Source organism: Saccoglossus kowalevskii, chromosome 1 (genome assembly GCF_978046115.1).
Source record: "Saccoglossus kowalevskii chromosome 1, keSacKowa6.1, whole genome shotgun sequence".
Lineage (NCBI taxonomy): Eukaryota > Metazoa > Hemichordata > Enteropneusta > Harrimaniidae > Saccoglossus > Saccoglossus kowalevskii.
The window spans coordinates 14939281-14952319 of NC_140641.1; the positions used below are offsets into that span (position 1 = coordinate 14939281).

General features: G+C 35.0%; 1 protein-coding gene across 1 annotated transcript; it reads left to right on the plus strand.

The window, feature by feature from the left end:
* The first annotated feature begins 108 nt into the window (after positions 1-108).
* On the plus strand, positions 109-5787 carry LOC100377122 (uncharacterized). The gene is made up of 8 exons (XM_002734683.3): positions 109-223; positions 1637-1782; positions 2549-2705; positions 2866-3039; positions 3403-3500; positions 4187-4368; positions 4599-4735; positions 5433-5787. Exons 1-8 carry the CDS (start codon positions 128-130, stop codon positions 5526-5528), a joined length of 1086 nt encoding a protein of 361 aa, XP_002734729.2. The 5' UTR covers positions 109-127; the 3' UTR covers positions 5529-5787.
* The last annotated feature ends 7252 nt before the right edge of the window (positions 5788-13039 follow it).

A 13039-nucleotide genomic window follows, 5' to 3' on the forward strand; every position in this document is an offset into this window, starting at 1 on the left:
GCCGCTTTCAATTTATAAATATCAGGGTATACGTCATAAAAACAAAGTAATTTATGGTGTCAACTGACCGGAGGGCGACCATTTCATCGTCTTAACCCTTCTTCCGGGTACTGGCCGTGTTATTGTAATGGCAGTCCACAACATGATGTACAATTACTTGGGTAACAGTGGACTTAGAGTATCTGAAATAGGTTTAGGAACAATGAAGTTTGGTGAAGCCAAGGTAGGTCACGTGTTTTCTATGAGAGTTTAATTGTAAATGCAGTAGCAGATGTAAACGAATGCGTCCAAAAGCTGCGGATCTATTGCACTCTACGGTTTCTAGTTCTATAGTGCGACAGATAGCTAATTGTAAATGTTTTACTTATCTGACTTGTTCTTGATCGTATTTTGTTGCAAGTCGCAATAACCGGGGCAGTGTACACCAAATGAAAATGTCGACCGTCAACCGAGAGGGCCATATGAACCACAACTATGTTTACAGTTGACTTTGGCACCGACGTATACATATATATACATTTGTTACATTATTCTATGTAGTATATTTGTATAAATTAGTTGTGCCCTCGAAAAAAAAAACAATGATAGGTGACGAAAAATAGTATGTTCATTGTATGTGTCTGCTTGTTTAATCATATATATTTTTATTGTCCCCTGAACTCATCGAGCACCTGTTGTACCGGTCTCTTTTTCAGTGGGATCCGCCCACATTTCACGACCTTCGGAAAACGTCACTGCGACATGTATACGAGTAAATGCACTGAGAAATAATTTTCTGGATTATATCCCAAAACGCCGATTTCCAAACTCGTCACGTGCGTATCGTGTTGAGGAGTTAGAAAATAACCCATTCTACGCGATTATACACTGGGTTTGGATCGGTTGAAAAATGTAATTGATATATATATATATATATATATATATATATATATATATATATATATATATATATATATATATATATATATATATATATATATATATATATATATATAGAAAGACACACACACAGCGATGAATGTATATATACGTCCGGTGACGTATGTATCCACACATTCAATCACAGCTTTTCATTTCAATGGGACTCTTTTATGAACTATTTGAACATTTGGTCATTGGCATTTGGCATTATTGTGTCAATATCGGTAAAAACAAGTGAATGTCAATTACACACCGCTATCGCAATATTGACATCAATAGCCTTCAGGTTTTGTGCGGCTATCGGTAAAACAATTTGTTAACGATTAAAGTAGAACAATGCTATTTCGTATGCACATGTGCACACAAAACGAAATATATCGCGAAGAGAAAGTATATGTATCAGGAGGGAAAAAAACATTCCGCAAAGAGGAAAAAAATCAACTTATGGAGAAACTACATTGCGGAGCGAGTTTGTCGTTACGGGCCACCGTAGCTCGTTACAGGTCACGCGCAATGACGCAACTGTGAGTATAATGATAAGCAAAATAGTTACTTATGTGATAAAGAAAAGAGAAGAGATCTGGGATTTCTTGAAAATCATTAAATAAGTAACACCAGGTCATTTGATAGTGAACCCCTACCCAGAGTTTCGGGGTTGTATCTCGTTTACATTCTGCTTACTATGTTTTTTTTGCATGATACTACTATTTCATAGGATGGACATTACCCTGGCAACACCACTGAAGAGATGTCACACACGTTAATGGATAGATTTGTTGATTTAGGAGGCAACTTTATTGACACAGCCGATGTATACCAGGCTGGGTTGGCAGAACAACATGTTGGTAGCTGGCTTCACAAGTAAATACACAAATATGAAGTTTGAAATATGATCTGAAATCACCGCTGAAAACCTGGACACATTAGATACTTTGAGGGAGTTATCGCGAGAACTAAGTTCCCAAATAAAAGTGTGAATCCTGAACACCAGTCATATTGCCACTGCATCACAATAGGCGATTTACGGGTTTCAATGCGCGTGATAGGTTTTTCGGTTATGTAAGTAACGCTGCGGACTCGTTTGAAGTTCGTACACGACACACGCCCTCAACGACTCATGTTCACACACACACACATTTCCAAAAATTTACGTTATTGTATGTCGAACGATAACTTGTAAACACTTATATCAAATAGATACTTGTCATACTTTGCGGTTAACTATGATGTATTGGGACAAAATACCACCTGAAACAGAAATCATTAAATGGTATATTTGCAATTCGATCTTATTAATTCACCAAGATTTGTCAAAAAGCTGTCACAGTTTTTGATTTGGAAAGTACACACAATATATAACTACGCATTTTTTTACAAACTAAATTAAAAATAACACCGACACAAACGAATCATAAATCGTGATAATAATTTCTTGATATCACAAATTGAAGTTCCCTCTTGTCCATAAACCTATGCAGTTATGAATTGTACAATTGTGCGTTGTTTATATTTGAATCTGGTAATTATTTATTCATGTGCTCTCACTGCCATATATGGATGTGCTAAAGCGCATAGATATGTATATATTAAATTCGTCACCCCTCACATATTTGCACTTTCACTTCAGGCGACAGAATCGCGAGAATATGGTAATCGCATCAAAAGTTCGTTTCAACATGGATGGCGGCAATGCCAATGGCAGCGGTTTGAGTAGAAAACATATTATATGGAATGTTGAAGAAAGTTTAAAAAGATTACAAACTGATTATATTGATCTTTATCAGGTTTGTGCCAATACTATTCATACATCATAGATCGATTGTAAGGAATTAGTTAAAATAGAATTTCCATGTTTTGCCCTGTTCGTTAATTGAGTTAACACAATACCGGAATATCGTTACAACAATTAAACATGTATATTTGTTATTGATCATTTTTCAACAGATACATTGTTGGGACAAAGCAACGCCCCTCCAAGAAACTTTGCGTACTTTGGACGATTTGGTGAAATGTGGTAAAGTTCGATACATTGGAGCTAGCAACGTGAAGGGATGGCAACTACAACAAATAGTATGCGAGTCTCGGTATATGGGTCTTAACCCATGGATCGGCTTACAGGTGCGTATGCGATATACGTAAAAAGATTATGAAGTCATATATGAATAATCATGAATTTCCTTATTTGGATGTAAATACATGTTAGTTTTTCTAAATTAGGCATATAATATATAAAAGATTATTGAGCAATATGTGAATAATCATGAATGCCCTATTTGCATATAAAGAAATGGGTATCCATTATTATGATATCAGGACATGAATATTTATAATATATACCTAATATGGGTATATGAGATACATATAAACCATAAAGAAATATATGTAAGGTCGTGATTTTTTTCGAATATTTGATATCAATATTCACGATGTCATTACATGATGTTCGCATTACAAGTCTGTAAACCCAATTATCCAATTCAGGCGCAGTACAGTTTACTCTGCCGTGGTATTGAATTAGAACTTGTTGATGTATGCAAGAATGAGGGACTAGGAATAATTCCATGGAGCCCACTTAAAGGGTAACAATTATTCATTTTATTTCTAATTTACAAATAAATGGCATTTCACGTAATTAAGCTTGATTTTAATAGACAACATATTGTTATTGGTATAACAATATATCTTCTATAGAAATTGAAGATCAAGTGTTATTCCTACACATGTATGTTCTTCTAAACGTTTTCGATTAATAGGTGATTTTCCGTACAACTGCGAGATCTCGCGAGATGTATAAAAGACGCGCGTCGAATGTCTGCCGCAAAAATCGAACGATTTGATTTTGAACTCTTTTAAATTTCTTTATTTCGTAGCTCACATCGACCGGCCGATCTTCGACAGAGGAATATTGCTTTCGAATACCCTCACTTAATCGAAATTGTCTATAATCAAATGTGTACAGCACATTATTAAGCATGGAAATATTCCACAAAATATTTTCGCGTTTGTCGAATCCCACGCGATATTTGACGCCACTACGACGCTCATTCTCCTTCCCAGAGTTCCTTGCGATTAGATCACCGAAAGTATATATTCGTAATAGAACTCTGCCCGGGAGATTGTACGACGCTATGACCTTTGTTTGTCCTGTTTTTATGTTTTATTTCACGCATAACGCGTGATTCTCGCAGTGAACGAAAAATGGTCTATTGTATGGTTCGATTATGCTCACTCAATTATTACAATTTGTCTACATTTCATGATTCAGAGGGTGGTTATCAGGAAAGATTCATCGTGATGTACAACCACCTGAGGGCAGTAGGATAGCTTACGTGGAAGGTGACCGTGCTAAGCGTGAAAATTCCTGTCACTTCAGCTACACGAAGTTCTCGGAAAATGAACAAGTTTGGAAGTTATTGGAAATTATGAGAACAATTGCCACCAAGCATGGTATGACATTGATTATAAAGTTTAAATGCGGACATTTTTCACTTTATATTGCTTTTGATCTTAATGAATTTATTGAAATCATTCTTTGTTACTCTCCATGTACCTGCTTGTTTTTTTCTAGTATATACTTTCCAAATAATCTTTGTGAATCAAATATTTTGTGATTTTCATCTATAAGGTGACATTTTACACATATTTCCGATTCCCGATGAGTTATATATTAATTTCAGGGAAGTCTGTAGCGCAAGTTGCTATTCGTTGGTTGTTACAAAAAGACACTGTCCCTTCAGTCATAATTGGAGTAAAGACTTTACAACAGTTGAATGATAATATGGGTGCTGTGGGATGGAGTCTCACTGATGATGAGGTAAATATAACTAATGTCGAACGTAGGTAATGATATGCAACTTACATAATTATGCATGATTCTTGATATATGTGAAGAACGCCCCTTACATCACGTGATGCAAACTCATATAATGTGTGAGGATGTATGGAAAAGTGGAAGTAACATACCCAACAATAGATCTTCAAACAGAAGTCGCATAGACAAATTTACAAGTTCAAGAACACAAAACAAAACTGACAATTACACAACATGATCAAATCAGTAAGAGAAATATACATGAACACCATGGTATATAATATTTCTAATAATTCAACGATCGTACGAATCTAACTTGTTTTGACGAAGAATGCCACAAGTTTGAGAACGAAAACAATAAAAGATATACAGTTAACAACAATGTTTTTGTGAGTCGTGTAATCTCTTGTACTTTAAGTGAATATCTAAGCGTTTGATTCCCAAATGCTTCTTTTGTGAGAATATTTGTTTGGTGTTTATCACTGTCAAAACTGGCGGCCGGTCGAATGTCTTTTAAGTATTGACACATATTCACATTGCTGCGTATGTTCTGCGCATCCTTAGATGAATTGTGACGTCATACATCAATGACAGTATTATGACATACTGAAGGCTCATAGAAGCACCGGAATGGGAAAAGTGTATGTTGTTGACTGGAGTAGGAAGCTTTTATAAATTAAACGTAACTTTTTTGTTATAGGTAGAAGAACTGGAAAATGCCAGTAAGATTGAAGACATGCCTCATCCATATGAGCTTAATGTTATGGACAGGATAAGAACAAACTTATGTAAATAAAATCACATATACCAATCAAGAGTTATGATCAAAGTCACGTGTCTTATAAAATAAATTACTATCTATTTTCACGTGGGCATGTCAGATATTGTATTCTACTAAAAGTGACATTTTTTTGGAAAAACGTTTTAATTAAATGATAATAAAGTCTATATTCGCAACGTCATGGTGACAAACCTTCACAAAACAGGCAGATTGCGTTATTATTAAAACGGGAAAAATCCCACAGAAATGGAGCCTACAGAGTTTGCAATCTAAATCCTGGGTGCAATTTTCTGTTGTTGTAATTTTTTCAATAAAACACACTGTTTTGATTGAAAACACATTGTTATATATTATAAAATACCTGTATTTTCAATCAAAACAGCGGTGTTTTAGTATTTATTGGTAAACCGTTTGTTGAAGTAATAAAAAAACACTTTTTATAACATTAAGCACAAGTTTGACGGGACATAAATGTGTCGTTAAAGTGTTTATTGATATGAAATTTATCGATTAATGCAACCAATTCTATGCCAGTAGTACTAACAAAATTGAGTGAAAAAATGTAGTCTGGACTTGAGCAGGGTAAACATCATATATTCATGCCATTGACCTAAATGGTGGTGGTTTAAATCACATGTTCGCGTAAACTGTTCAGTTTGAAAACAAAAGCACCAATGATGTTGATGACGAACACATATGTAATGTTTCAATCTAAAACACTTCAATCTAAGTGTGTATATATACGACATATACACAAGTTCATATGAGTAATTAAAACATGTATCTCGATGAAAATAGTCAGCAGACATACTGCGTACGTAGCTATAAATTTAATGATTTTAGTATTTCTGTAGTTTGCGCATGTGCTTACCATCTACTTGCCATAAGTTCAGTAGCCGATGAAATTCAACAAGCACGGTGTTGTTATTGATGTTCAATTTCATAAACTGGATGACACAGAGCCAGACAGGGGTGACCTAATCATTAGATGCATTTCATTCATATTTATTTTTTATTAGCGGGCCGTCCATGTTGAATGCCGTCTAATTAGTGATTACCACACATGTGCAGATTTGCATAATAATACATAACTATTTCACTATTATTTAGAAATACTATAAATACAATACAAAAACAAAAATGATATTCAACAATTATTTCGGTTGCTGCTTTTTTGGAATACCTTTCATAAACGACGGTTTCTCACGATGAACAATATTATATGTCGCGTGTTCAAGTGCCTAGTGACTTGTGTCGTGCGCATGCTCATTTAAAGATTTGAATATACAATCAGGAGTATGTGGACAGGTGGCACGCCGTTTAAAAAAGCAACACTTGGACCAAATGCCTTTTAATGAGAGAAGACGGGAACCAGAAGCTATCGTAAATAATGTTGAGGGTATGGTGGTATTGTCGCCCTTTACAAAACGTGAGTAAAATGTAACTGGTAGAGCCAGCGCCACCAGCTGTGTAATGGCAGCTGAAAATCGTTATTCTAATATCGCTGTCCTTACTAGATTTTGCTAATATTATGTTTGTCCGGTTGACATGGATTATTGTTGGGCTTTCCCGTCTCTTTACCAGAAGAGCTCTGGTTAGGGTAATATACTTTTAATATACCACACTGAGCCCTGATTTTAAAAGTGAGGGAAAACATTTCCATTGATAGATAATTGAAAAGTATGACTGTTTCTCTGAAATTAATTATTTTCTAATTTATCAGATTCCCAGGATTATGATGTGCTTGCAGAGAATATATTCAACATAATGTGCGCGTTCATTTATATCAAAGAAGAAATAGTTTAATATAATGTCATTGTTTTTTCAGTTTCATCTGTTTTGAAGTGTCCATGTTCACAATTATTGAATATTGTTCTATTGTTTTACGAAAAATCGAATTTTAGTAAACGCACACGAATCGAGAATTTGTTGTTTCACAATGCGATTGAAAGCACTTTTCAATTTATTGTGGTAATAAGCGCTTATCATTACATATTCATTGTGGAAACACTTACTAAAATGTGTATCCAATGAAAACACTTTTGAAAGTGTTGTGGTAATGAACACTTTTCAATACGTGGTCACATAATGTGTTATATGCAAAAACATTCCGGAAATATTGGCATCTGACTGACTATATTATGTACACTTTTCATAATTATGCAGATTATAAACTCTTTAAGTGTTCTTATAAAGTGGGGACAAATGTTTCACCATAAAACAGTAAAAATGTTTTATTTTAAAACAGTGGCGTCGTAAAATAACGCATTTACAATTTTAAGTACAATACTATGTGTTTAATCATAGTACTCTTTAAATGATTTCAAAGCAGGGACAAACAAACTTAGATTTACAGTGTACGGACACGGTTTCGGATAAGAATCCCGTTACAACGCTGTGGAAGACAGACATTCGCGGAGATCAGGCCTTTTATAGTGAACCTGTTTGGATTCCCCCCTTGAGTTAGATATCTTTTTTTGATAGACGATTTCATCAAGGGATGTTAACTAACATCGATATAAGCTGTCTCTCCATCACACGTCAGCAAAGAAACTTTAATAACAATATTAGGAACCTAGTGCGTTACATTCATTAGCTCTGTTAGCGAATGCATATGGTTCGTTATTATTTTCGGTGTATATGCTCTATTACATAACTGTTAACAGTTATGTTACTTATGCACCTACCCTATTCTATAATTTATCCGAACTGACAGGAGAACGTGTTGGTTGTTACAGACGGACCAGAAAGCAAGCACTGTGGTTAAGACATGTGGAATAACTTTGTCCTTGTGACATTCTTTATAGATTGCATGCTAGGCAGTATAACAACTGTGAATGTGATTTGATGAAATAACCGTGCGCACAAACAAACAGACATGCAGGAAAGCTGAAACTCATCCTATCATTCACAGGGAATTACAATGACAGAACACCATAAACATACATGCTTGGTACTTTGAATCCATCTCAGAAGTTTGATTGGAAGTACTTTGGAAGCATGATGTATGCACACAACTGCATATGGTATGACTCGACTGCCTATGTTCCCTATTTTCTCATGTTTGCTCAAGTATCTCACCTTCATATTGATTTAATTTTTGGTCTTTGTTAGGATGAGCCTACAAGTAATGAAGCAGACTTTGAGTATAGTGACAATCTATGGCAAAAATTCAAAAGTTATTGTGCAGGGTGATTTGTCAAGGGGTGAACAAGTTATGACAAGAAGACAAACAATACTTCATAGCAGCTTAAATTTGGAAATTCTTAAATAAGACACTAGTGATAAATGTCACGTAGTGGTCTTACAAAAGCCAGATTTTCCAGTTTATGTTCTTATATATGATAGAATGCATACTTTCACCAGAAACTTGTTGTAGCCCTGCACATTCTACAGTGCAGATGAATAGAATGTGACCGAGGTTAGTCCCATTAGTAAAATTGATAATAATGATTGTGATTCTGACGATTGTTTTGCAGTCCAGTATTTTCTTAATGATTATTTAGGTTATCCTGGCACTCCTACAGATCCCTATAGATTTCTCCAGTAATTCTCTTGATCACACAGTTCTCAGACTGGTACCAGCTGAGTTTAGATATTCTGGTTTTGATGTGCAGTAACTTGAAACTGCAGATGAAAATATTGATCTGATGTGTCTTGTCTTGCTGAGCATTCTCGGTGACCCACTTTAGATAACTCAACAGACATAAGATTCGTTCCATTAAAATGTATTCCATCATCGGTATGCTTGAATATTCGATTGACAACATGTGTGCGGAGTTTGTCTGTCAACAAAGCATTGGCATTCCATTGGAAACTAATTATGCCCCCTTGTCCGCAGATATATTTCTTCCCACATATGAGCCAGAGTTTCTTCAGAAATTCAGAATTAGTAAAAAAAAAAGCGAAATCATTCAATTTTCTCTTCAGTTGTATTGATGATGTACTAGTACTTTCCATTAACAATCCTTCCACCAATAATTATCTTTTTATGATATATTCACTTGGACTTGAAATCAAATGGCCGATACTGTATTATGAATGAGTGCAATACATTGTAATATGAGAAAGAGTGAGACGTGACTATATGTAACACGATTAACAGTATGACATGAGTACTATTGTGACATGAGTAATACATAATGAGTAATAGTATAACATTGTGATACTGTAATACGTGTAATACATTAACATGGGAAATAGAGTAATGTTTCTTGAGTAATGAGTAGTAGTGTAATATGGACAATATTTTAATAAGAATAATAATCACCAACACGATCAGAATTAAAACAAAATGAGTTAAATTTGGTTTAAATTTGGTAAATTTGACATGAATTTACTTGCAAATAGAGATTTTCATTATCATGTGATATTAATATACTGTAAATTCATTGATCATTCGCTTTTCTTTAATTTCGCAAATACGTAAAATCCGCAAAATTAAACTCGTTGTTTTATTGTTCATTTTTAAAACCCAGTGAAATTGCTCAAAACATCAAAATAATAAAAATGAGTGGTTTATATTTATACGTTACTTAATTTACTTCATTGAGCCCCGTGTTGAGTCATTTGTGTGAACTGTTCTACAAATTCCGACAGAAATATGCCGCGGGTTATATTATGGGGTCCACCGAGATTTTGTTTCGTAAAAACACTAACAGTTAAGGCGCGTAACAAATGCTCTTAATACTAACAAAATATCCGCCTGGTATCTTTTAATGGATCTTCGTGTTAATTTTTAATTAGTTTTTAATGCATTCGATTCCAGTGATCAGATCATTAGACATAATTCTTTACATTCATTTCAGTATTCTTAAAATTTCACAGCGAAACTTAGAGTCAAATGACCATTATTTTGTTTCCTTTCACGGGGTGAGTGAGTGACGTCTTTTCATTATATATATTAGTATGATATATTGTACGCGTTTAATGTTATCCAAACCTCTGGTGTCGCCCGATTGTATAATGTGTTATTGTTAAACGTGAGTTGTTCAATTTTGGCAGGAGTACCAAAAATACTTGCTATTTCGAATTCAGACTGTGGCCTCGAGAAATAGCAGGTATTTTTGTCCCCACAGTCCCTCGGGAAAACAGATGTATACTCGTGTCTTCACGGCCATGCAATATATAGTCTTAATATATATATTCCGCCACAGTCGTCGGTCTATGGTAGGCTTAATTCCAACTAATTAAACTAATACGTGTTAATTTACCTAATTTGAATATAATTATAATGACATTATCTGAATTCCAAAACAGTAAAAAAAACCTGAATATGACATTCTGAATGACTCGTTTGGATATGTTATCACACTCTTTAAACATACCGCAACGATGTGGATTTTACCATCCCGTTGAATCTATTATTTGCTATAGTGTGTTTACCTTGTTCTCAAAAATGTATATTTCAATTGCAATGTAACAACAATTGTGAGTATAAAATTACCATGTATCACTCAGTTGTTTACATTGATACAGCGTAACATCTTTTATTTGTATCATTTTCATACTCCCACTGAGATTGTATTGTTGATATTTACGTGTGGCAATCGAAACACAATATCTGAACCCATTGTGCATTATCGGGAACTTTAACGTGGAAAATTTATACTACACTCTTCAATATTTATAATCCATTGCAAAATACGAATGATAAATGTATGCTTGGATTCAGCCCTAAATGCACCCCTCTGAGAAAAAACGCATATGCATGTATATGTATTATACATACCGGAAAGATCGCCTAATTGCGTTTGACACATACCGTAAAACTCGTGTTTTTATTCAAGTTAATTCAAGCAACCGGTTCCAATTCAATTATATTAAAACATATCATTTTAACTTTGCATGCATGACATATCGTGAATTTCCAGTTATCCCAGCTAGGTGTAACCGGTCGTAGTTCGGAGTCGGGGAATAGTTTCAGTTTTTGGGGAAAGGAAAATAATATACCGACCTGGTTCGAATCATAAGTTGGGGAATTTCTCGCTTGGCAAATGTGAGAAGTAAAATTGGGGATCAACTGACTCACTCGAAGACAAAGATCAGACCAATATGTAGAGTTAGTTCGTTTTAGTTCGTAATAAGGTTTCGGGGACGTCCTTCGAATCGTGCGTGGGGATCCTCGGGTCGGGGATCTCCTCGAATGGTTTTCCGATTCCTCCTTTTAAGGGTATCTTGACCAATGGCTGGCTGCCATTCTAATCTTAATCACGTGATATTGCAAAAGCCAATCGAAATTTAATACATGGATACGTGACATTATGACGTCACCTAACGGTGACTGATCAATGGCAGGTTGCCATTTGTTTGTCACGTGATATTTACAACGGCCAATCGAAATAGAATATTTTGTTACGTGATTTTGTGTGCCGTCACCACACAAAAAAAACGTAACTAGACATGTGGTACGAAAAAAGAATGATTGGAAGTACTTGACTACCATTGAACAGATTATCATAATATTTGCATGATTTTGTTCACAAAACTCAGATAAAACATATATGACCATTGAACTAGCAAATATCCATTAAACTGTGATTTTGAGCAATTTACCGTATTGGTTTATACAGTACAAATACCTCATCTAAAACTGTCGTTCTGTTACAAGTGGTGAAACAGATGAAGTAATAATAAGAATATGGTTGCCACGAATTATTAGAAAATTCTAATTATTTTTTTAGACAGTTTGTCAAGATTAAAAAAAATGTAAATTTATGTGTATCATAATTGTTTGTGTAAGAAATAAGTTCACTATAGACTCGCAGTTTTGTTATTGCGAATTTCTGATTAGATATAAGTTATTCTTAACTCAGCCGCGAATTAATTGATGTATTACGATACTATGTGTCCCAACATATGGGTGTCAGAATATAGGGGTGTCGAAAATGACCACTTATGGCCACCTATTTTATATGACACCATTTTCAATGACGTGTGTAGGGCCCTTATATATGACCCGACGTAACTATTTTAGAATGGAAATCTCTTTTTTGACATTAATTATGCACTCGTCAGTGCTCCTGTAAGAATCGACGTGAAGATTCTGAGTAACTATGAGTGGTGTCACGAAATACGACCCTGGACCATGACCAGAGTTATCTCTTACTGAGTACGGTGCATGACCCTGTAAGTACCCACAGGTCGCCGCTATGTAAATGCCTATGTAAATTCATAAGGGTACGTTAGACGTTAACCATTTGAACTAAGGGGTGGACAGTAGAAAAGCTGTGGGATGGGTGGACATCTATTTTTTTTTTCTCAGATTTTTATTTCTGATAAACGTGTGTTCGCAACTTTATAAATTTCGTGAGAGTCTCAATTCAAGAATAACTTGAGACTCTCATTATTTATAAAGTTGCGATCTATTTATCGTATTTTGCTGGGTTGACACATATTTTGCTCGCGCCACAACTGTGTGTCAGGCATGCGCCATGGACCCTTTAGCGTATTGCGCCCACCGATCCTATGTCCTTATATTATATTTGTCACGCGGGTTTCTCGTCACCCGTTTTTAGTCATCCATC

Coding starts and splice junctions, on each gene's coding strand:
- LOC100377122 (XM_002734683.3), top strand. CDS start 128: ATGGCAGTCCACAACATGATGTACAATTACTTGGGTAACAGTGGACTT. Junction 1,783..2,548: donor GTTGGTAGCTGGCTTCACAA/GTAAATACACAA, acceptor CTTTCACTTCAG/GCGACAGAATCGCGAGAATA. Junction 4,736..5,432: donor GGAGTCTCACTGATGATGAG/GTAAATATAACT, acceptor TTTTTGTTATAG/GTAGAAGAACTGGAAAATGC.